This window comes from Manis pentadactyla, chromosome 3, assembly GCF_030020395.1.
Source record: "Manis pentadactyla isolate mManPen7 chromosome 3, mManPen7.hap1, whole genome shotgun sequence".
Taxonomy (NCBI): domain Eukaryota; kingdom Metazoa; phylum Chordata; class Mammalia; order Pholidota; family Manidae; genus Manis; species Manis pentadactyla.
The window spans coordinates 138,074,229-138,100,352 of NC_080021.1; the positions used below are offsets into that span (position 1 = coordinate 138,074,229).

At 36.6% G+C, this 26,124-nt stretch overlaps 1 protein-coding gene across 14 annotated transcripts in view; it reads left to right on the forward strand.

Moving 5' to 3' along the window:
• The window catches only part of TUT7 (terminal uridylyl transferase 7), a 60,363-nt gene that overhangs the window by 5,427 nt on the left and 28,812 nt on the right, over positions 1–26,124 (forward strand). For 13 of the 14 annotated variants that reach the window (XR_005028610.2, XR_005028611.2, XM_057498525.1 and 10 more), the window contains 11 exons: positions 1,914–2,092; positions 2,388–2,504; positions 2,985–3,162; positions 4,649–4,737; positions 6,453–6,504; positions 7,432–7,501; positions 8,278–8,404; positions 9,343–9,462; positions 20,377–20,529; positions 23,324–23,504; positions 24,880–25,979. Coding sequence is in view for 12 of the 14 variants with exons in the window: in XM_057498525.1 (XP_057354508.1) it covers positions 1,914–2,092; positions 2,388–2,504; positions 2,985–3,162; positions 4,649–4,737; positions 6,453–6,504; positions 7,432–7,501; positions 8,278–8,404; positions 9,343–9,462; positions 20,377–20,529; positions 23,324–23,504; positions 24,880–25,979 (2,366 nt within the window). In the remaining 2 variants the exon portion in view is untranslated. Of the gene's footprint in view, positions 1–1,913; positions 2,093–2,387; positions 2,509–2,984; positions 3,163–4,648; positions 4,738–6,452; positions 6,505–7,431; positions 7,502–8,277; positions 8,405–9,342; positions 9,463–20,376; positions 20,530–23,323; positions 23,505–24,879; positions 25,980–26,124 lie in introns of those variants that run through there. The other variant, XM_057498528.1, reaches the window with a different exon arrangement.

Genomic DNA, 26,124 nt, shown 5'->3' on the forward strand with positions numbered 1-26,124 from the left:
GCAGTGCACATAAAGTGTATGCATTGCATCTCTGGCATAATAAAAGACCCAATAATGTAGCTGCCATTATCATCAGACAATTTCTGCAGCTGTCCACTTCTCAATAAAAACAATAAGGAGTTAATTGTGTTCTTTGGAGGAAAACAAGTCACTTTTTTAGAAAATGACACCAAATAGAGTTATACTGAGAAGACTTTGTGATCAAGAAAAGGATTAAAAAAGGATTTAGGTTCCATATCAGTTGCTATTTTGTGAACTATTAGGAACTTTTCTAAAGAGATGCACATAATAGTGTAAATCTTTAATGAGTGCCTAAGAAACTTACGTTGTGAACATGCACATCAGAAGCAGTTATTTAGAGCTTGTAATGAGAAGCAAATTAAATGACAGGGACACCTCTAAACTAAAAAGTGCTTATCTCATATATGCAGACCAAGAGCCCTGTCCTTAAAAGATTGTGATAATTTAAATGGGAGTAGGGGACATGTTAAAAAACAAATATCAAGTTAGACTGATCTCTTCAAATGAATATTTACCTTTTAGTATTCTAGTTGTTTGGTCCATTTTAATTGCTTTTTGAAAAAACAAAACAAAACTGCATTTGTCCTAACTTCTTTAATTGTTTTAAATTGCCACTTACTGTATAGAAGCTGTATGTAGATTTTCACTATATGAAAGTTATGGTAATTGGAGCACAATGCTCGTTACTTTTCCTTTAGAGCTGTTGTCAATAGCTTTTTTAGAATTAAAGCTCCTGTATCTCCCTTTTCTGACAGTTTTTTTTTCCAATCAATTGTTTCATTGTAACTACTGCACAAGTAATGAGTTCTGCCGAAAACTTGACATACGAACTGCCTCTTGCAGGGCATTTCAGTAGCTTTATATTTTCAAAGACTAATTTTTGGTATGCCATTTAAAAGTGATTGAATCCATTTATCGCAATTTTAATTGGGGAAATGAATTTTATTTTAATCTTAGATGTTACTAAAAGCTTCATTTTCAGAACTTGAGAGAAGTTAGCTTAAAACAATTTTTTTAGATCAATTCTGCAGTCATCTTCAGTTTCACAGGTTGAAAAGTTGTAAGTTTAAAAAAGGGAACAGACGTATTAGTTGTAAGAATTGTAAAGCTAACGACAGAGTTTTTTAAAAGTGAGTTAGTCTGTACTTGTAGAAAACTTTTATTTCAAATAATTGTTTTTCTCCTTTGAAGTGTGCTTAGCCTGCAGCCCATTCAAAGAAGCTAAAATGAAAGTAAAGATAAAATGGGAAATAATTGTCCTTAGTAAATAAAATTTTGGCTTGGACTTCTTGATATTAATGTGGGGAAGGGTCCAATTATGTGGAGGCTAACTTTACAAATGAGCAAGGGATTTTTCACTCCAGACAATGTAGTTGATTTCTGAGTTCTCTGGAGTTCTGTGACACTTTGCTCTGTTGAGATTTTTCACTTCCAAAAAATAAAAGCAAATGTGGATAGTTTTCATGAGAATAACAGATATACTTACAGGCGTACTAGACAAGTACACTGAATTAGATACATGTACGTTAGCTACTGTGATATATTAAGTATATTAGAATTATAGATATTCTTGCCTTTAGAGAATAATTTCTACTATTACTTGAGTGTGCTCAGCAGTCTATAACAGGACAAATGACAAAATCAAATTGTATGGTTGAAGTGGAATTCTATTGAAGTTTTCCAAAAAGGTGATTTCTGTGTCTTGATGTATGCAGAGGTGCTTAATGAGCATTCAGGTGTTTTATCCATGGGAGAGCTATATACCTTTCCTTTTTGCTCTGTGCTAGATATCATTCAAATATCAAATGATTTAATTAATATGTAAAAAGACTTCTGTTTTTCACTCAGAGTGCTATTTTTCAACATTGCCAATATTTTTCCCCTAACTTAAGAAAACAAGAAGCAGAGGTCCAGACCTAGGAAGCCACGTAGAATTAGAAATGAAAATGAACAGGATGGAGACTTGGAGGGCCCTGTGATCGATGAATCTGTGCTCTCAACCAAGGAGCTGATGGGCTTACAGCAGGCCGAGGAGCGATTGAAACGAGACTGCATTGACAGGCTAAAAAGGGTAACATATTTTATCTGTTAGTTAAAATCCTTGTTTGGTTCAAAGTGTGTTAGTAATTGGGAAAATGTGCTTGGATGAATTAGGTATCGTACTTTGGTTATTAGCATTTATATACCACAAGTTCAGAGTGATGTTCAGTTTAATAGAATCACTTAAATACAAATGACTATTAGGATAGTGGTAAGGAATGACAATCATATATTAAAAGTTTTAAAAGTGAAGGGAAGATCATCTTTTGGCTAACTTTTGTTTGCCTGGATTTGTGAAGATGTCTATAAATCTCTCCAAATTTTAGCGACCAAGAAATTATCCCACAGCAAAGTACACCTGCAAACTTTGTGATGTTTTAATTGAATCCATTGCATTTGCTCATAAGCATATCAAAGAGAAGAGACACAAAAAAAACATTAAGGTAAGTTCATGTTTACTTGTCAGTTGTTATTGTCATCTTTGTCACTTTTCTCACATTAAGGCTATGATAGTAATAACTTTACTGCTGTATTATTGAGTTTAGCCAAAATACTTTATACTGTTCAGATACGTTTTGCCAGGCAGTCTTGTGAATTTCCTTAAGGACAGTATCAGGATAAATGAAGTCATTGACAGGACCTGGGTACATATCCTTAGGCCAGGAATAGTAAAGCAAATAATTTATCATTGCTGTTTTTAGTGTTCTTCCCTTGAGCTTTTTCCCTACTCCTGCCTTCCCTGTATTATCACTTTATGTGCATAAAGAAGTGTGTGTGTTGGATAAGGTAAAGACTAATACAGCTAAGGTGAGAGGGAGAACTAAGAAAAATATTCTGGCATATTCTAAAGGGTATTGTGTCAGTGAATGGTAGAAGGTAAAAACTGTGTGAGTCATTTTTAATCTTAACATTGATCTTAAAAGGAGAAGCAGGAGGAAGAATTGCTTACTACGTTACCCCCGCCTACACCCTCCCAGATAAATGCAATTGGTATTGCCATTGACAGAGTGGTACAGGAGTTTGGCTTACACAATGAGAACTTGGAACAGAGGCTAGAAATTAAACGGATCATGGAAAATGTGTTCCAACACAAGTTGCCAGGTATTTTCTAGATTTGTTTTTCTGTTCAGCTATCTAAAAGCACCTCATTCATTTTTCCTACCAGAATAATTTTCATGTAATAGAAATTGATTTGCCATGTCCATAAGCTCTTAATTTTTTGTATATTTTTGTTTTTCACTGGCTTCCCCCAAGGTAACAAAAACTTTGACATGCATAGTCATTAAACCTGTCTTCATTATGAATTTCACTGTGTGCATGTAATTTAAGTGTCCCATATTATTGGGGCACAGATACTATTTGAGATTCATGTGTATAAATTACCTTTCTACGTATTTAAATTGACACAATATTTTGTGTTAAAGAGAAGTATCCTGGAGTCATTTCTGGTTCTCTGTGATCTAAAAAACGTTCTATTTAACCACATTTAAAAGAGCTGCAACATCCAAAATGAGCTTTGAAAACTAATTGTAGTAGATTTGGTATAAATGTTTAATTAAATTTCCAAGTTATGTCTGTGGGGCCATGGAAAACTATTTCTTAGAAAGCCCCACAAGGGATTCTGAAACACAGGTGGAATCACTATTTAAATTTATCACCATATCATCCACAGAACTATTTATTCTATTGAAAGATCATTCATAAAGTATATCATCTCTATTCATATATAAGAAGAAAGGGCAAGAATCTACCATTTCATTGTGTAGGTATTTATTCCATCCTTTATATAGTTGACAAGTTCCCAAAAAGTCATTGTAATTTTGGTAATTTTTGCCACAGATTTCCATTGTAAAATTGAATATACTTCGTCATGGAAAACTTAAGACCCAAAGGAGTCATTTAACTTAAAACCACAAAGTCTCCTGACAAAAAGAGATAATTTTTGGCACAGTGGGGGAAACACATAAGTAAACACAGGTAGTACACATACACACACATCTTCCTCTGAAGACTGAATCACCTGCTGCCTAGCATTTTTAATTATGTCAGTAATATAATTATTTTCCAAAGATTTTCCTCAAGGGATTATTTATGTTAAGCAATTTTTGTTCATAATGTAGTGAGTAGTCAAAAGTGAGTATTGCAAAGTGACTTTATGATTATTTTTTTACATTTATAGTAACACCTATGTGTGCTTTCTAAGAGGTGAAATGTTTGCATTCACTCTTTAGTATACTATCAGGTTTAAAAAATGTAAAACAAAGTTAGGCATCCCTTTCAACTTTCACATTTTAAGAATTATTTCAAATAATCTTTCCTACACAAAATGTGAAATGACAACGTAAGAATTTTTTTAATGTGTTTTACAACTGACATAAAGAGTGATTATTAAGCAAAACCACAGTCAATGAAGCCTTCTCTGAAGGCAAGAGCAAAGAGCCACACATTGCTATCCTTTGTCTATACCAGACCTGAATACTGTTTTGCTTTTGTGTGTATTTTAATTGATGGTTCCATTTCTGAAACAGCAGTGTTTCATGATAGCTTTTGAGAAATTGTAATGACTTTCATTTACATTTTTTTTTAGCTTGTTCTCTGAGGTTATATGGGTCATCCTGTAGCAGCCTGGGCTTCAAAAATTCAGATGTAAACATTGACATTCAATTTCCAGCCATTGTAAGTACAAAATGAAATGTTGGAATTTTTACAGAGTGGTATGGAAATTCTTTTTACAAATACGAGTTATATATGAATATATTTTAGATATTTGAAGACAGTTCAAGGATAATGGTGGCAGCTTCTTCTCCTAAAATTTTTATTTTTATGTTCTGCCTGCCTTCAATTTCAGAGCATTTCTTTCAATTCTTTACAGATTTTCATACTTACTTCAAACATTGTTTTTTTTTAACCATGTCAGTAATGGGGCTATTTAGGTTATGTTAACCTGAAAAGATTGTCTTGGTAAAGTCTACTTTCCAATAGCAGGGAAGAATTTCAGATTTTCAACACTATGGATATCTAAACATACATGACCTGAAAGCTTAATTCACTCCTGAGTTTCCTCTCTTATGTACCTACTTTGTTGAAATAATTATAGAATCACAACTCGCCTAGATTTCTGGTTTAGACGTGATACAAAAATATGTTGATAAATCAGAAGTTTTAACTGGAAGGCATTTTAGTAGTATCCATTTATCCATTGATGGTTCCCATACGTAGGCCATTTTGCAGATGGTTTATGCCCATTTACCTGGGTTGTTAGTAAAAAATACAGATTCCTAGGTCCCACCCCCAGATTCTGTATTTCATAACCTCTCATTCTTTGCCATCTCCGACTACTCTAGCTACAAGGTCAGCTGACAATTAGATTTTACTATCCTTTTAACCTTAAATTCTGATTAGTAATTAACCAGCAAAGCATTTGTTTTGATCTCTTATCACTCATTCATTTAGCAAACATTCACTGAGTCCATGTTGTAAGCCAGGCACTATATGAGATTCTAGAGGACGAAATATAATTCCTCCCTCGTGGAATTCATACCTAGTGAAGAGAGAAGTAAGTACATACACGTAATTCATTATAATGCGAGTTTTGCAGGTCAATAAGGCACTCTGACAGAAAACAAGGGACAGATAACAGTGGTCATGAAGGCCTCTTTGAAAAGAGAACATTTAAACTGAACTCTAAAAGATGAAAAGGGGTGGGGGGAGCAAAAGGGTTAAAACTGCGTTTCAGACAGAGGGAACGGCTTTTTTTTTTTTCAAGCACCCTAAATCAATAAGAGTTTTGGCCTGTTAGAGGAGCTAAAAGGAGGATTGAACAGACCAGAGAAAGAAGAGCATAAGATTAGGATAGAGTAGGCTGGTGTCTCCATGCAGGATCTGCAGTCCATGGCAAAGAATTTTATTTTCACCTAAGGGTAGTAAGAAGCCATGGAGTTTTAAGGAAGAGCCTAGACTAGGTCCAGTTTATGATTTTAAATGGTTTTGGTTCCCAGGTAGGACAAGGATTAGAGAAAGACAAAGGCAGGACTACAGTAGAAATCAATCAGCAATCAGCTGAATTAGTCTGATAGAGAGGTTGATAGTGTTAATAGTTTGATAGCTTCTAGCCACAGCTCTGAGATTCACTGAGAGGCTTACCTCAGGAATTAGGTTTCAGGAATTAACTGTGTGGTAGACCTCTTCTGCCCCATTCATCCTCCATTGGTGCTAATCTCTGTCTCTTGACTGATCTGTGCACACAGCACAATAATTCAGTTTTTTTACTTTGGTAGCATTGTGCTTTCTAATTTGGAAAGCAATTTGGATAACTTCAGATGGCTGTGTATTATCTCAGTGAAACAAAAGTACTTAAGAATTATTTGATTATTCATTGATTTATTTTCTAGATGTCTCAGCCAGATGTTCTTTTACTTGTTCAAGAATGTTTAAAGAACAGTGGTAAGGTCAAATTCTTTACGCCTTTTGCTCTTAAACTTTTTTTTGTCTATAATTTGAATATATCTTACTTCTCAAACTTTGAAAATAGGAAGTCACGTGTTTTCTTTCTTTAACTGTTTATATGGGTAATATCAAAGCAAATGCCCATAAATGAGAAGCATGTTAATTAGAGTCATGTTAATTGTTCTATGCAGAATAATTATTTTGTAAGTAAAGCTTTTAGCTTGATGATAATGTCACAATTTATAGATAGAGTCTTAGACTGAGAAAAAAATGCAAAATATATAAAATTTACTCTTGACAGTAAAACTAAAGGATAATTGCTCTATTCCATGGCTTAAATTAATACCTTATAAATGATAAATACGTGTGACCAAGCCCTGACTGATGAATCAAATAGTTCTTCCAGTTAGATTTCCCAGTTATCCAAAAGTATCATCTAGCTCAGGGTGTTAGAGCTTCTTTTGATTTCTGTGGGCCTCATCAAACTATCTCATCCCTTGAGTTATTCCTTCTCATCCTTCTTATTTCAGCTAAATGAATATTTAAAATTTAAACATTTCTTCTTAACTTCAGTCAGTATGTATTGTGACCCCAAATATCTTAGTAGCTTTTGCAGCAGTTATCCTTTTGAATGTCCTACCCATTTTCCTGATTATGTTATCTGTATAACATTTAAATATTCTGATTGAATAATGTAGTCTTTTCCTATCAAACATTAGTTTTGCAAAATAAGGGTTTCAATGTGATTACTTGATTCCTGAATGAATACTATTTTCCTTTTCAAGTTATCGCAGAACTTTATTTCATAATGGTCTTTCAAAAGGCCAGACAGATAAGTCATAGGTGGTACTTATACTTTATCTAGTTCTGCTTCTAAACAAAGGTTTAATTAACCTATTGAATATTTTTTTCTTCTTTCCTCAGAGTCTTTTATTGATGTTGATGCAGATTTCCACGCTAGGGTGCCGGTGGTGGTGTGTAGAGAAAAGCAAAGGTCTCGGTTTCTTTAAGCTGCTTATGTATTAGATATTAACTTGCCACGGGCACATGTATTTCACTGTGTCTTAATGTCCGGTTTGTAGAGTGACAAGCTCTTTATGTGATTAATTTCACAGCCTCACTACTAGTATTCTCCCTATACTTTTGGTATTTGATGCAAGAAGAAAAAGTTTTATTTTAAGAAGAATAAAGTTACTTAAAAGGAAAAAATACAGGAATGGAAGCATTTTGACTCATTTTAATACAGTAAAAAATAACTTTATCAAATGGTGCTTGCTCTAATCACCTTTATTTGCCATCCTTTCTTAGCCACATTTTTAGCAGTGCTGAATAACAATTAATATGACTTCACCCGCATACCTCTCTCCCTCCGTCTGGAAGCATTATCTTCACCGCTGTACATGGGTGGTTTGTAAACTGTACTGATTCTTCATTTGGTAGATTCCTCCATGTCTTGGAAAACACCCTTTTACAAAGATGAATACATGCTCCCATTTGAAGCTTTTTACAATATTTTCCCAAAAAAAATCGTTCTAGTGAAACACAAAGATTTAGTTCTGAAAAATTGAGTTTACTCAGAAAATAGCTGCTTTATCTTTCTTTAATCTTAAATTACCCATGAAGGTTTAGTGAATGTAAAGTGTTTTATTTCATTTTTAAGATATTTGTTATCAGTGTAAATTAGTTGTTATTGGTATAAAAGATATTTGATACCTGTATAACACTTCGTATCTTTCTCTTTTTTCCTATTCTCACCCTGTACCCTACCAGTGGTCTTCTTTGTAAAGTGAGCGCAGGAAATGAAAATGCTTGTCTGACAACAGGTCATTTAACTGCCCTGGGCAAACTCGAATCAAAGCTAGTTCCTTTGGTGATTGCATTTAGGTACTGGGCAAAGGTAGGTTTCAATTCTTTAAATGCATGAACACATTCTATGTATGCATAAGCAGTATGCCTTGATTTTTCTGTGGCTAATTTAATCTTAAATGTTTAGATGTATATTTATAGACATCAAGAGAGTAGGCATCTGAGTATTAGAACAGAAATTTAGTGTGTACATAAAGAAAAATTTAGTGTTTCTATTTCACTATAACAGTATTACTCAAAAGGTCAAAACGATTGATAGTGCTTAATAAACCTCAGCTTTTGGGTCAAATCCCAGAGGATATGTCCCAAGAATTTGCATTTTGACTAATTTCCCAAGGTAATTCTCAGGCACAGGAAAGTTTGGGATAAAACCTCTCATACCATTTCCAGAATTACACCAGAGACTCTAAAAAATGAAAGCCACTATCTGGTCTTTTATATTTCCACAAGGTTTTAAATATGGCATCCTGATAGAAATGCACTAATAAATATTACAGCATTTAATAATCCCCTAAAATAGAAGGTCCCCTCATCATTATAAAATGGAGATTTTGTGTAGGTGCTTTATGGAGAAAAGCTAAAGCTTCACTGATAATGGCAGTAACAATATATAGTTCCTGGTGCTTGAGTCCAGGATGGATGGAGGATGCCCAGTCTTAACTAGATGAATTGTTAATTACAATATGCCATCCTTTGAAAGCTGCCTTCTGCTTCATCACTATGTAAGCTATGCTTTTTAGTTGTTATTTCTGTTAGTGCTAATCATCCTTCTGACCAAAGCATGCGTTTTCAAGGGAGCAGATTAGGATGAGGGGACCATTAAACTGAGTAAAGGTAATTGGGTTGCACTTGGAATTGAAGCATCAGTAAATCATGTAATACACAGGAGTAAGGTTCAGGTTTTAGACCAAGTTGTGTAAATGACAGTTGGTTCAATGGAATGCTTATCCTCTTTTCTCTCCTTTGTAGCTATGCAGTATAGATCACCCTGAAGAAGGAGGTTTGCCACCTTACGTGTTTGCCCTGATGGCCATTTTCTTTCTTCAACAGAGAAAAGAACCCCTTCTGCCTGTTTATCTAGGATCATGGGTATAAACCTTTATTTGCTTATATATCTGATAATAATTTTATTACAGTGCCCCAATCCCTTATGCATAGTTTCAAAATCTAAAAACCTAACCAGAATTGACATGCATTTACTTATCCTACTAGTGTTAATATTCCTACCTTTCACTGCTGAAATATTAGTACACTTGACTATAGGATGCTGCCCTATACTCTACTAGGGATATTAATACTTTTCTAAACTGAAAAAAACCTGTTAATTGTGAAACACATATGACCCTGAGAGTTTCAAACAAGAAAATGTGAACCTATATTAAATTTATCGTTTGGTACACACTTACTTTGGGTACAGTTTTATACTTGGATACTTGAGTTTACATATCACCTTCAGACAGACTGTAGGAATTATTGGTTCACTGAAAATTACTTTCTATTTCTAGTGTTCTTTGTTCTCCATTCCCTGTAAAACAAAAGAAAATTTTAAGTGTTGAGATTGCTACCTGTACCACAAGATGCAGAACTAAGTCCTGACTTCTTGAGTAATATTTCAGCATTTAAGATGAATTTGACTTCAGCAATGTTACCACTCTTTCTTGCTAGATAAATTGAAATTCAGTTGATTTATTCAAATAATGAGATTTCAGAAGAAGCCATTTCAAAGGCAAAATGATTTTATTCCCATCCTCTTGGAAACCTCACTTTTAATCCCTAGGTGTTTATCTTGATAAAATCTTATGTGTATGCTTACTTTATAAAAAGATTCACTTGATGGAATGCTTACTTTGGCACACTGAATATTTTAACTACCTTTCTTAACTCTTCTTACTGTATGTAGGATTCTCATATAAGGAGGGTGTATTATATAGAGCAGTAGCTCTTAACTTGGAGTACATATCAAAAAAATAGTATTACATGGAATGTTGTCTTTATATTTAGTAAGTTGATAATTAAGCATGGACCTTTACCTGCCAGGCTCTAGGAGTAAAGACTAGTGCAGAGTAAACCCCATGTAAATTGTGTCCTGGCATAAGGATTATAGTCTGCTGTGTGTCCTAGTTGCCTAAATGGGGCTCTCTTTGTGCTTGTGGTACTGAAATGAAATAATTCAGGGCACCAAGGAGGTATCTCTGCTAGACTGTTCTGGTGAAAAAAAAAAACAGTGAGAAAACAAAGTCAACCCTTAGTTGGTAAATAACCCTTTCCATTAGACCAAAATACTGATCTGTAAAAGTCTTTGAAATTTTCCTTGCATTTTAATCCAAGAGTGACAGGAATTTTAGGATGGAACCAAACCAGTTACACTCCTGTGTCAAAATTGGCCTTAGAACAGGTTTGATGTATTGCCATGTTCACAACTGTCTTAGTGAGATCTGCCTTTTCTTATGTCCTGATCATCTCTAAGTAGTCATTTGTCACTTATGTGAAGATGCAAGAAAGTTGTGTCTATTCTGGTGATCAGAGATTCTCCTCAGGATTTGCTTAAGAACAGTACAAATACCCTTTTCTATGAACAGTTTATTTCCTTTGCAGTGATACTGGACATCTCTAAAGTGACACTGAATTTGGCTTTGATCCTTCCTTTTATTTATTTAAGGCTTAATGATAAAGCAGGTATGTGGTGACCAAACACTGGATTGCATTCTATGGATCAAATAAGACAAACTCTTACTGCCTGAACCAAAATGGTCCACATATTTCAGCCTTTTAAAAACAGTTGGGCATCAGTGTGCTGGCTTCTGCTAGAGTCCTTAGTGAAATATATCAAGGAAGTGAGGGAAAAGAATTGAAATTCAGTACTTTACACATGCCAGATATTTTACATCATTATTTCTGCAGGAAATCCATTAAAAACTTCAAAATTACATGTATGAAAGTATCTAAACTGTTAATTCCTTCAAAATCTCCAGCACACTGTGTGTGTCAGTCATAACAGTGCTAGATCCTAAGGGGAATACACAAATGAATATAACTAAATTGTCTATCAAAAAGTTTAGAGTATCAAGCCTCTGCTCCTGATCTGTCTTTTCAAAAATCTTTTAGCCATTTTCTCCCAACCTACTTGGTTCTATTCCAGTTGGAGACTGTCCTCTCTGACATTTGACTCCCAGTTAAAACTCCCATTTTATTGTCATAAGCTCTTGATATAAAAGTCAATCATAGTGAATTATGAATGATGAATGGATTGAGCCCTTTCTCCTTAACTTCTTTTGTTGATGTTATCTGGAGTCTGCCTTATTTTGAATTATATAAGTGTAACATATAGCAAACAATATTTAAACCTTTAAGGATGCCAGATAATATAATAGACGAGTAGTTTTAAAGTTTGACAGCCTTGTGATTCATCCTAGTTTTGGCACTATATCCTTATGACCTTGAGCAAGTTATTTAATTTCTGAGCCAAGTATTGTCACCTGAAGAATTCTGAAATGAGAATGAATGTAAAGCTCCTGAAACAAGGTAGGAGAACAAATGTAGTCCTTTTCCTTCCAGTAGAAAATCAAGTTCCACTTATAGTACACAGGCCTGAACTCCTCAGTGATCCTTCTCTAAATAGCAGCTGTAAATTCTTGACACAATACAAAAAACAAACAACATGAAAGTTCTGGAGACTGAGCAAATGCCAGCAGACTATGGAGAGAAGTCAAAACTTGGAATAAGTGACCAACAGACTGAGTTTCTGTTTGTGACTCTACTAAAGGCAACTCTTTTTTTTTTAATGAAGGTATCATTGATATACAATCTTACAAAGGTTTCACATGGGCAACATTGTGGTTACTACATTATTCACCCATATTATCAAGTCCCTCCCATACCCTTTGCATTCACTGTCCATCAGCATACTAAGATGCCACACAGTCACTACTTGTCTTCTCTGTGCTGCACTGTCTTCCCCGTGACCCCCACCACACCATATGTGCCAATCATACTGTCCCTCAATCTGCTTCTCCCTCCCTCCCAACACTGTCCCCCTCACCCTTCCCCTTTGGTAACTGCTAGTACCTTCTTGGAGTCTGTGAGTCTGTTGTTTTGTTCCTTCAGTTTTGCTTTTTTTACACTCCACAAATGAGTGAAATCATTCGGTACTTGTCTTTCTCCTCCTGGCTTATCTCACCGAGCATAATACCCTCTAGCTCCATCCATGTTGTTGCAAATAGTAGGATTTGTTATCTTCTTATGGCTAAATAATATTCCATTGTGTATATGTACCACATCTTCTTTATCCAATCCATTCATCTACTGATGGACACTGAAGTTGCTTCCATATCCTGGTTATTGTAAATAGTGCTGTGATAAATGTGGGCATGCATATGTCTTTTTGAATCTGGGATCTTGTTTTCTTTAGGTAAATTCCTAGGAGTGGGATTCCTGGGTCAAATGGTATTTCTGTTTTTAGTTTTTTGAGGAACCTCCATATTGCTTTTCATGATGGTTAAACTAGCTTACATTCCCAGCAACAGTGTAGGAGAGTTCCCCTTTCTCCACATCCTCACCAGCATTTGTTGTTCCTTATCTTTTCAGTGTTGGCCATCCTAATTGGTGTGAGGTGATATGTCATTGTGGTTTCTATTTGCATTATATCCCTCATAATTAGCCAAGCACGCAGGGAGGAGCCTCTGCATTATGTCCCTGTAGCTGCTGTAGTCAGGGCTGCCCTCTGGCTGGCCTGGCGAAATGGCAGAGACAGCAGTTTTACTAACCAATGCTGGCTGGGTAGAAGGAACGGCAGACTGCATATCACAATGGGACACCTCAGTGGTTGTCGCCAGCCAGGAGGATGGAGCTCCTGAAGCTCCTGAAAGTTCCCAACTTTCTGGGCTGAGTGTGACAGGACGATTTTGTCCTCCTGTCCTTTTCCCTGAACAGCAAGCTCTGTGTAATCCTTGCCCCTTTAACAGCCCTCTCGCTGTTGGAAAGTCTTTCAAAGTGCCTGCCTTTCTCTTGTCCCAGAGTGGCCAGTTGTGGTTACCTGTTCTCCACAAGCAGCTGGAATCTCAGTCTCTCCAAGTATTCCACCTGTCTTTGCTTCCCAACCCCACTAATCTCCAGAGCACCATGTAATGTAGGTTTGTGCTCCCAGAGCAGATTTCTGGGGCAGTCCTAGGCCTCCACCCTCTCCTTGCTCCATTTCTCTTCCGTCGGTGAGCTGGGATGGGAGGCGGGCTTGGGTCCCACCGGATCATGGCTTTGCCACTTACCCTTTTCCATGAGGTCTTCTCTTTTCCCCAGTTGTAGGCAGTCTGTCAGTCTTTTTCCCAGTCGCTTTCAGGATTAGTTGTATTTGCTATATTTTTGTATTACATGTGGTTTTGGGAGGAGGTTGCTCTCTCACTTCTCACACCTCCATCTTGAAGCCTTCCCTAGAGGCAACTCTTAATAGAAAAAGTAGTGCTCTTTCTGGTCACAGGAACTAGGTCCACCAGATAATGAGGAGGAAAACCCCAGAGAGGAAAGATACAGAGAAGTGGATCCCTTAATTCTAGGTGTCAGCTCAGTACATCTCTGACTAACTCCTGAACTTGTCCAGTCCATCATATAAGGAGCTTGGAAGTCATCACTCCATCCTCACAAAAAAAATAAATACTTAAAGAAACTGAAATCAACAACTTTTTAGAGCCATTAAAGAGTTAAGGTCACAAGGGAAACCAATGCCTCCAGAATTGAAGAGAATCGTGAATACCACAAACTATAGCTTGTCGAAACGGAAGCCTACCCCTGGAGCCAATACTAGGGAAGGAAAATTTAGACTGTGGCTCTTGATGCTCAGTTTGGACAAGCTTAAGTGAAAACCAGGGGCCCAGTCTTAGTGGACCCTCAACATTTTCATGAGTTTTACCTCCAGGAACCCCACCAGGTTCTCAAGGTGAAGATCTATCCCCTGGTACTTTTGGCAGAGTGAAGGAATAAAAACAGCCGTTTTGAAATAGGCCTAGAGCATTCTATTCTCCTAAACAAAAGTCTGCCCTCAAGGGAAACTCTTTTATCAGAGCCTAACCACCTTGATTTTTACCAGTGCTTAATTGCCCAAAGGGAAAGAAAAATATCCAGCTCTGCCCACCTCTAGCCTTCCTTTCTCACCTCAGGTGGGAAGGACTGAGAAGTACTTTGTGAAGGTCAGAACCCTGGGCCACAGGCTCAGTAAAAGACTGAGACCTGGTCATAGGACTATAAAATGCTTCCCCCTCCCCCCCACGTTACTACCACATTATTAGGTCTCCAGTATCGTGACCAGATAACAATGGAAAGACCTAATTTAAGAAGAAGTCTTTTGGGAAACCCAAAGACAATAAGAGAGACAAAAACGAGGACACTGGAGGAATCTACATCTTCATCAAACAGTAAACAGCTTAACTCCTATCCAGATAAAATCTCACACTAAAGGCCTATCTACCTCAGTTCCTTTTACCTAGTACATATATCCAACTTTCAACAAAAAATTACAAGGCATACTAAAAGGCAAAAAACATCATTTGAAGAGACAGAGCAAGCACTGGAATTACCAGACCAGAAACTGAAGACAACTGAGATTAATATGCTAAGAGCTCTCATGGAAAAAATGCAAGAATGACATGCAAGAACAGATAAGTAATATAAGCTGAGATATGAAAACTAAGAACAAATCAAAAGGAAATACTAGAAATCAAAGCTATAACAAATGAAGAATGCCTTTGATGGGTTCATCAGTAGACTGGACACAGCTAGGGAAAGAATCCCTGAGCTTTCCTCAATAGAAACATCCCAAACTGAAAAGCCAAGAGGGAAAAAAAAAGGAACAGACTAAAAACTTCAGGACAGTTACTAAGCTTTGTACTGTATGTATAAAGGAAATACCAGAAGGGTAAGAAAGAGAAGGGTATAGAAAAAATACTTGAAGTAATAATAACTAAGCATTTTCCAAAATTTATGACACATTTCTAAATCACATATGTGAAGCAGACAAAAAGACAGTTAAGAGCTAAGACTTGAAAAACTGAACTGAGGTTGGAGCCACCATCCACCTGAGATGTGACAGTCTACAGTTTGTCTAAGTTAATTACCTGAGAAACAAAAGTTTCGGTGTGTTTAGAGTAACAAAGAATCCAGTATTTTTTCACAGTACAGTATAGTATCACAATATCCAGAGTATGATTCAAAATTAGTCAACATATAAAGAGCAAGGAAAATGGGACACACCCTCAAGAGAGAGAAATTATGGGCTGCCAAACCCAAGATGAAACAGCTACGGGAACTATCACAGACTTTTAAGTAGGTTATTGTAACTATTATCCATGATATAAAGGAAATACACTTGCAATAAATGAAGAGATAGGAACTATCAGGCAGAGAAATACAAAATGTAAAAAGAACCAAGTGGGAATTTTAGAAGTAAAAATATATCAATTTTTAAAATGTACTGGAAAGGCATCATAGAATGGAGATGACATAGAAAAAGAGTCAGTGAATAAGAAGATAAATGAATAGAAACTAATCTGAAGAATAAGAAAAGTTTAAAAAAAATAACTGAGCCAGTAGAGAAAGACAAATACCAAATGATTTCAATCATTGTGGAGTATAAAAACAAAGCAAAACAGAAGAAATGAAATAGCAGTAGACTCATAGACGCTGAGAAGGGACTAGTGGCTACCAAGAGGGAGGGTTTGGGGTGGTGGGGAGAAGGGGATTAAGAGTCACAATAACTCACAATCACAATATAGGTAGATCACAGGGACGGTAGTACAACAAGGAGAATACATTTAATGACTCTATAACCTCTTACTGCGTTAATAGGCAGCGACCGTAATGGAGGGAGTAAGGACTTGATATCATGGGTGAATGTTGAACCACTGTTGTATATTTGAAACCATTGTAAATTGTATATCAGTGATACTTTAAAAAAAATAAATAAATGAGCATCAAGAACTTGTAGGGCAATTTCAAAGAAATCTAATCTGTGGGTAATTTGAGTCCTAGAAGGAGAGGAATAAAAGAATGGAGCAGGGAAAATAAAGCCAGAAACTTCCCAAATTTAATAAAAGACATAAATTTATAGACTCAGTAACCTAAGCAAACCTCAAGTAAGATAAATTCAGAGAAGCATGCTTAGCACATCACGGCCTAAAAGGTGGAAACCAAAAACAAACAGCAAAACTGAAAAGCAGCCAGAGAAACAGCCTATATAAATAAGCAATGTTTTGAGTGATGGCCAACTACTCATCAGAAACCACTAAGTAATCATTTCACAGTGTGTACATATATCAAACCATCACATTGTAAACCTTAATATATATATAAAACTTCTTGTCAATTATACGTATAATAAAGTCAGGAAAAATATAAAGTCAAACTAAGACTATGCTATTATTAGATGAGATAGATTGCAAGAGAAAAAATATTACCAAAGACAGAAAGGAACAATTCACTATGATTAAGTTTTTCAGGAAGGAAAAGCAGTCATAAATGTTTACATCTATTAAGAGAGCACCAAAATAGATGAAGCAAAAATTGACAACCCATTCCACCACCTGAGTAGGAGATTTTAACACCCTCTCAGCAATTGTCTTCTATGTTAGCTAAACAAAAACTGAGTGAAGACATAGGAATTCAATAGACACTGTCAATACCTGGATCTACTTGATATTCATAGAACACTACATTGTAGGACACATGTTTTTTCCAAATGCATATTATATGTTCACCAAGATAGACCATATGCTGATTTATAATAGAACTTCCAGTACCCTTCAAAGGATTGAAATCATAACTATTATTGGCCACAATGGAATTAAATTAGAAATCAGTAACAATAAGGTATTTAGGAAAATCAAATATATTTGGAAATTAAACAGTGTACCTCTAAAATCTGTGGTTCAAAGAAGAAATCACACAGGAAATTAGAAAATACTTTGAACTAGGTGATAAAAATATAAGACATCAAACTTTTTGGGATAAAGCTAAAATAATGTTCACAAGAAAATTTATGGATTTCAATGCTTAAATTTAAAAAGAAAGATCCAAAATCAGTGACTTAAATTTGCACCACAAGAAGCTAGATATAAAAGAGCAACATAAATCCAAAGTAAGTTGAATAAAGGAAACAAGAGGAGCAAATTCAGTAAGTAGCAAATAGACTAACAGTAAAGAAAATTAACAAAACCAAATTAATTCTTTTATCAACAATATTGATAATCCCTTGATAGACTCATTACGAAGAGAGAACACAATATCATGAATGAAAAGAGACTTACAGATGTAAGTGGATAAAAAAGAATATTACAAACAACTTTCCTACCAATAAATGAGAAAACCTAGGTAAAATGGATTTATCCTTGTAAGACTAAATACAAAAAGAGCATTCAGGAAAAAATAACCCAAGGAGCCTTTATCCACTGAAGAAATTGAATTTGTAATTAAAAACCTTCCTATGAAGAAAATTCCAGGACCAAATGGCTTTACTGGTGAATTCTGTCAAACATTTAAGGAAGAAATAATGCCAGCTACACAAATCTTTCAGAAAACAGAAGAGGAGAAATAAGAGGCCAGCATTACCCTGATACCAAAAGCAGACAAAGAAAAAGCTATACCCCAGAAACCCTCATGAGCATGGACACTGAAATCCCTAGTAAAATCTTAGCAAATCAACTCAGAAATACACAAAAGGGATATATTCACAACCAAGTAGGGCTTCTTCCAGGAATATAAGGTTGATACAGCACTTGAAAGGCAATATAATTCACCATTTTAACAATTAAAGGAAAAAAAATGATATCATCAATAAATGTAGGAAAGAAAAAAAATAAAATTCAAACACCTGCAAACTAGGAGCAGAAGGGAACTGCTCGGCGTGAAAATGGATGTCTGTAAAAAACATATACAATTAACGTCATACTTAATGTTGGTATCCTGGACATTTTCCCTGTACCACTGGGGACAAAAACTATGTCCACTATTACTATTCAATATTTACAGGAAGTTCTAGCCATTACAATAAGGAAAGAAAAGAAAAAGGTATAAAAATCAGGAAGGAGTAGAAAGTTTCTCTTCTCAGGTCACATGGTTATATGGAAAATCCTCAGAAAACTACTAAACAAGTCCTAGAACTAACAACTAAATTTAGTAAGATCATAGAATACAAAAAATAGACAAAGATCTATTGTACTTTGATAATTAGCAGTATAAGTTTTAAAAAATTCAATTCATAATAGTGCTTGAAAACATAACAGTATTTAAAAATAAAATTAACAAAAGACTCACAAGACCTCTAAACTGAAAACTAGAATATTGCTGAAAACATTAAATAAGAACATAAGTAGAGACATACCAAAGTCCATGGATTGGAATCATTGATATTGTCATGTATGATGGTCATTTCGTTTTCAACAGGATTTCATTGGGGGAAAGTCTTTTCAGCAGTTGATGTTGGAAAAACTAGATGTCCATACAAAAAAAAATGAACATCAAACTTTTACCTTACTATATACCCCCAAATTAATTCTGATAGATAAAAACTTAAATGTTAAAGTTAAAATCATGAAATTACCAGACGAAAACCTAGGAAAAAATCTTTGCAGGCTATGGGTGGGTAAGAACATTAAAAGCATAAACTATATGAATAGAGAAAAATATTGAGAAATTAAACTTTGCCAAACTTTAAAACTTTTATTCTTCAAAAACCATAAATGTTAAGAGAAAAAAAACACAAGCCTCAGAATTGAAGCAAATAGTAAATACATACATCTAACCTGGTATTTTCCAGAATGTTTTCTATAGGATAGTCGTTTATTCAGTCAGTGAGCAAATCCTTTTTGAGCATTTATCTTGTGCCAGACACTATTCTGGATGCTAGTAGAGTTAGAACAGTGAACAAAATAAAATCTTTCCTCATGTTTGTATATCCAGTGGAGTGAGAAGTACGTATCAAGTGGCAGTAATGTCTCTGAGGAAAAACAAACCAAGGTAAGAAAGACTGAAAGTCAAAGGGGAGGAGCTATTTAGAGAAAGATTTGAGCGAAGCCTGACTATAGTGAGGGAGATGGGCTGTTAGCGGGGAGAGCCTTCCCAACAGGGAACAGCAGAGGTCAGCTCTGAGCCAGGATACCAAAGATAAGTCAAAGAAGAGCCAGATTACTTAAGGTTCTTTCTAGGCCCTGGAAAGGCTTGTGAATTTCATCCCAAGTAAGGGAACCATGGTGAGTGGGTAGACAAGGTGTTGTGTTTCAGAAGGATCATTCTGTCTGCTGAACCAAAGAAGTAGTTTATTTGATGTGGAAATACATTCAGGAAGATGGAATACCGTATCCACACCCACCCACAATTCTTTATGTACATCACCTTTAAACATGCACCTGTTTAAAGGCAGTAATAAATCCCAACGTCCAATAAAGAAAGAACTCAGATTTCTTTGGCCTTTTGAGTCCAGCCTGTCTTGAGCAATTTGCATCTCAATAGTATGAACAGAAGCAATTTCTTGCATTTATTGGATATTTGCTGCATGCCATACTCTGTATGAGTGCTCTGTGTCTTATTACATGTCACAGCTCTCCCCGTGAAGAAGGTTCTAGTGTTACCTCTCCTCACAGGAACCTGAGACCTAAAGAAAGTGAGCACCTTACTGAAGGCCTCACAGCTAGCCCTCACATGAGGGAGTCAAGATTTGGGCCCAGGCAGTTTTACTCCAGATCCCATGGCCTTAGGTCTCGGCCATGTTACCTTCTCTTAGACTACTGACTGAAGAATTATTTCACAAACTCAAGAACTCTTTTCTTTTGTCACACCAAAACCCTGTTTTTTACCTTGAAGAATATTTAAATTTACAGCTCTCTCAGGAGGTATTCTATAAATAATACTTTGTATGTTTTCAGTGTACTTTAAGTATTTGATCTTTTCATTTCTTCCAGGATTAATATGCTCTGATACAAAATTGTTTCTACCTTGTAACAGTATGTGTGTCTTAATTTTTCCTAGATTGAAGGATTCTCATTAAACAAACTAGGGAACTTCAACCTCAAAGACATTCAGAAAGACGCTGTGGTCTGGGAGTATACTGAGAATGCCGCAGTGGGTGCAAACACGGCAGAGGGAGAGACACCAAAAAAAATGCCCATTAGAAGGGGACAGGTCTGTTCTCGCTCATTCCTAATTTTACTGTGTATTTTGAATACAGTTGTTAATTGTGGAGTTCATGAGTTAATCAGTCTTCCTCTCTTCTTTCCTCAGCTATCTTACCTATTTCATGGATGTTTCATTTCCTGGTCTTTTCAGTCATTTGATTAGACAAGTAATGAAAAAACTTACAGTTCAGATCTCTAAATCCATAGTTATTCATGTAGATTTTTTTGTGAGCAGGGTCCTGTGAAAGATAATAAGAACTCAGATAAATCCTTTGTCTACCTTCAAGGAGCTTAGGTCTTAGATGGTACGAGTTTTAAATATATTAAAGGTTAACTAACTTCATGACTGAAATAACTGTGAATGGGTATATAGTTTAATGTACTTGTCCTCACTCATACCATTAGGGGTGGACAGGGAAATGTATGCACAAGGAGAGAATTTCCATTTAAATTTCAAACAAAAGTCCAAGCAATGTAACTAGTAATAGGAGTAGGGTTCTGCCCCAAATTGGTGAATGGTTTCTGACCCCTCATTCTTCCCCATAACCCTTTGATGAAATGACAGTATTGTCCACAAAGTACTTCTGAGACCAGGATTCTATGCCAGCTCTATACAAACAAGTCACTCCCCTAGTCCATGCCTAAAGTGAGGAGGTAGTGGTGAGTTGTAGATTCTCCAGTTGTGTTTTCTAGAATCCTTGAGCACAGGGCAGGAAGGGTGGAGGTGTGACCAGGCTCCCCCTGTTGCCACCAACACCATGTTTATCTGTTTTCCACTTGGGGTTCCAGTAGTGGATAAGGGCATAGGCTGTGGAGCCAGAATATGTGACTCTGTATCCCAGCTCTTCCCCTTCCTGGCTGTGTGTCCTTGAGCAAGTGACTTACTCTTTCTGTGCCCCAGTTTCCTCACCTATAAATGGAGATGACATTGGTACCCTCTCCTAGGGTCATTGATTCACAGAATGCTTAACTCAGTGCCAAGCATGTGGTAAGCACTCAGTAAATGTTAGCTGCTACTCTTATTTTGAGAAAAAATGTATTCTGTACTTTAAGAAACAAAGACAGTAAAAGAAAAACAACTTAAGTACTACTAGTCTTGGAAGGTCTCTTAAACTCCATGTTGCAGTATTACCGACTCATTTCAGTGAGATGCTTAAAAATCCTTAGTGATACTGAGTAAGACTTATGGATAAAGGTGAAATTTAGTGAGACTTTTAATTTCTGGTGGTTTTCTTTGTGTCCTCAACTGTAGTGTTTGGGACCTAGACAACTTCCATTTTCAATCAGCTCTGCTTTGTCAGTCTACCCAATGATTTTATCTTAATAGAACCTTTGTGGTTGATATTTTAGTGGTTCATAAAATACCATAGTAAAGTGTGATTGGAAACAAATTTATATACCTTAAAAGGAAAAGCTGTTGCTGTAAGTGCAATTAAATACTCTATCTTCACATTTTTGTGCTATTTGGAGAAACTACTCATGCTACCACTTCTGAAATTGAGATACAGACAGTGTGGAAATTACATGGTTTGGTTAAAGAACACTGTACTGGGGTTGGAAGACATTGTTCTCATTCTGCCGCTGGCAAGCAGTGGGACCTTTGACAAGTCATGTGAACTCTCTGGGCTTCAGTTCCTTCTCTTTTAACATTTGGGAGTTGAACTAGATTACCTTTTAAGAGCATCTTATACAGTTGTGACATGTTTCAATGATAAATTGATTTCTTGTACTTAAAAGACTGTACCTAAGTGAAAAAATACAGAGAGCAACCAATACAGATGCTTTCCCATGTTCCTGACTTAATCCTCATAACTATCCTGTGTTATAGGTGATATCATCCCTACTCTGCAGATAATGGTAGCGACCATTTTTTGAACATGTGTGCAGGCACTGTGCTAAGCTCTTTACAGACACTCTCTCACTCAGTCCTCCCAACAACCCTATGAGGTGGGTACTGTGATCCCCATTGTTCAGATGAGGAAACTGAGGCTTAGACAGCTTCTAGAGCTTGACCAGGATCATACACAGCTAGTACATGGCAGAGTTGGGTTTCAGACCTCAAGTGTCCCATTCCAGAGCCAGTTCTCTTAGCCACTGTGCTGTACTGCCAGCTGATAGGAAGAAGTTGAATCCTAGAGCAGTTAAGAGCTATGAAGTAGCAGAATCAGTATTTGGACCCATTTTTTTCCTATTCTAAGTCCTGTGCACTTTCTAATATATTGTTACATCATAGTATGTTCCAGTTTGTCAAGAATCTCTGAATGTAAAACTAGTATCAATTTCTGATACATGTTATTTGACTTTAGACTTTAAAATCAATTGCTGCTGGCAGATACAGTGAACTTTTATAGTTTGTCAGAGCAAATGAGAGGGGTGTTTTGCCTTTTGCTCTACACCTTTAGCTGCCGCCCATTTCTGGGTGTGTAGCTGTAGAGGTGCCCTACAGCGGCAGTACAGGGAGAGAGCTCAGTGCTGAGTACTAGCCATCCAAGCACAGCTCTCCCCACCTGTCACTAAAATTTCAGAGTAGGAGTGCTGCCTGGCTACATAAAACTGCTTGTCTATTCCTCTGGTAGTGATTCGATTCTAACATCCTCTAATCCCAGAAGTGCACTGAAGGAATGCTATTTTCCCACAAGCAAAATAGAAACTAGAATGTGATTTATCTAGATGGATTATCATTCATGTCTTAGCTGAAGTTTTTCAGATTTTTTTTTAATTTGATGCTTGAATGATCTCTAGATTTCCAGATTGTGCTGACATTTAATAGCTCCTATGTGTTTTCTCTTTGCTTTTAATAGGTATCATTAACATTTGACTTAAAACACCAGCCTGAAGTACCAGTTGGGCAGCTCTGGGTGGAATTGCTTCGATTCTATGCTTTAGAATTTAATTTGGCTGATTTAGTGATAAGTATCCGTGTCAAAGAATTGGTATCACGTGAATCAAAGGATTGGCCCAAGAAGCGCATTGCCATTGAAGGTATCTCAAAATGTTTATCTTTAATTCCCTTTTTTTAAGGTAACAGTCTCTAACAGCATGCTTTTTATTTCCATCTCTTATCAGCTCCTACATGTAAGGTAGGCCTACCCCCAAAAGTGTAATAATATATAATATATAATAGAGTCTTGCATGTGTTATAGTGGGTCATTCCAAGGAACCAAACTGTTGACCCTGGGTTTCTTAAATGCTGCAATAAAACATCTTAACTACTTGAGTAACTAAAATAATAGCTGGCTGAGTCCTTGCTTTCTCTGTAAATTCCTTAATGACATAAACACTTAAGTTTTTTCCCAATGATGTGTGGTTTTTCCCTTTTCCTATTTACTGTTCCCATGTCTGGATTTTTAGATTTAGTCCTCCCATGGATTTTTGTTGATGTTGTCTAGCATTACAAAAATGAGAAAGCACTTTTTCTTGTGAAAAACACAATCTTCTTTGGATTCCACTCCATAGAGAAAGGAAAGTTACTTTTTGAATATCTGCAGTAACATTTAGAATTTAATTAATTAAAACACTTTTTCTAGCAAAGACTCATTTAACTGAAACCATTGTATAAAAGATACACTGATGTGCTCTGTAGACCTCATTCAATGGACTAGTTCTTTCTAAGCTTTGTGAAATCAGGAGGTTGAAACCCCTCTAGAAATCTTAATTCTCCTCCTTCAGATAATTTAAAGAACCTCCTTAATGGAATTCTCCTATTTTTGCTTGATTTTTTTTCAAGCTTCATATTGCATAAGAGGGTTTTTTGCATTTTGCATAAATTCTGTGTGCAGTCATGGGGATCTCACATCTTTAAACCCTCCCCTGCAGTTTCTCTGGCTCAGCTCTTCTGGCCAATTGCCTAACCTGCTGGAGTTCTAGGGGAGGAGAAAAGATTGAGAGAAGTGGTGTCTCCTCCTGGTGCCTCCCTCTCGCCCCTGAATTCAGTCCAGCCAGTTCAGTGATGGGGCTTCCCAGGGCAGAAGAGTGGAGGTAAGCTCTACAAACCCCAGGACCTGGCTGAGTGGGGAGGCAGAGCACTCAGCAGAGCCTGGTGGGAAGACCTCACTTCCCCAGGGCATAAGAGCCACACTGATGACTTTTTTTTACCTCCACAGTCACAGAACAAAGTAGGGAAGGGGTACTGGTTCTGAACAGAATGGGTTCTCCTCATAGAGCAGATGTTTAAGAAAACATTTCTTTTTTTCCTTAAATTCTATCTTCTTACTCCCCATCCCCAATTTTTAAAAGCATGTAAGATTCATGATAAATTTTACTGGTTTTTATTTGTTGTCTATTTTTATCTAACAGACTAATTTTTAAAATATGAAATAGGAATGTATTAAGTGGTGGATTTTTGTTACTGTTACAGATCCCTACTCTGTTAAAAGAAACGTGGCAAGGACTCTAAATAATCAACCCGTGTTTGAATATATACTTCATTGTTTAAGGACAACATATAAATACTTTGCTGTTCCACCCAAGATGACAAAATCCAGCCTTCCAAAGCCTCTAAGTACTGCTACGTGTATGTCTGAACATTCTAAAGAAGTAGCAAAGCATGACCTAGAAGTACAAGTGAAAGATGATAAACTCAAAAACTCAGTTTTGGCTCAAAGGCCCAGTGCTGCCAGCTCAACTGCAAACACCTGCAGGGTCCAGCCACCCACTCTCAAAGAGACTGCAGAAAGCCTTGGAAGCGCACCACTGGAAGAAACGGGAAATGCCCACATCAGTGTCCACCTGGAAAATTCAGACAATATCAAGACAGGGGTCCGTTGTGTTGATTATGAGGACATTAAAGTACACCATCAAGAAACAGGAAGCAAAAATGGGAAAGAAAAAATAGGAAGGGAGGGCAGGCATCCTTTGGCTGCTCATGATCAAGGTCTAAGCAGTAGCAAACATAGGGAGCTTGTCATCTTTGACAGCACAGGAAATAACGAGACAGACAGCACTTTGGATTTAGAAGGCTTCCAAAATCCTACAGCTAAAGAGTGTGATGGATTTGCTACTTCAGATGACAAGGCCGATGTTGATGCAGAAAGCATAGAAGTTGCTGATGAATTCAAAGATGCTCTAAGCCTCTCTGCCCCTTCAAGACAGGGCCACACATCAGGAATCCTTCACTCTGATGAAGAGGAGGAGGAGGAGGAGGAAGAGGAGGAGGAAGAACCCAGACTCACCATTATCCGGAGGGAAGATGAAGATGGCATCAGTAATGAGGATGAGTTAGATAACATCTGCACCGGGTCAGGGGACGAAGATGCCCTGTCTGAAGAGGAGGATGAATTAGGCATGTCTGCTATATACGAAGACTTGAAAGAAAGTGGAAAACATGTGGATGCAGCTCTACTAATGCAGCTTAATAAAATCAGTCTTAAAGAAGAAAATGTATGTGAGGAAACCTCAGCTGTGGATCAGTCTGTTTTTTCCTATGAATTTAGTAAACTCACCTTCACCAAAGGCAAGGTAATAATCACTGCCACTCCTAGATATAAAGAGACTTTAAACAGTTTCAATGCATGCAGTTTCAATTTTTATATACTAAACAGGGCTCTTCCCTGTTTTGGTAGTCTTTATAGAGCTGGTCTTTCACTCCAGTACAACCACGTGG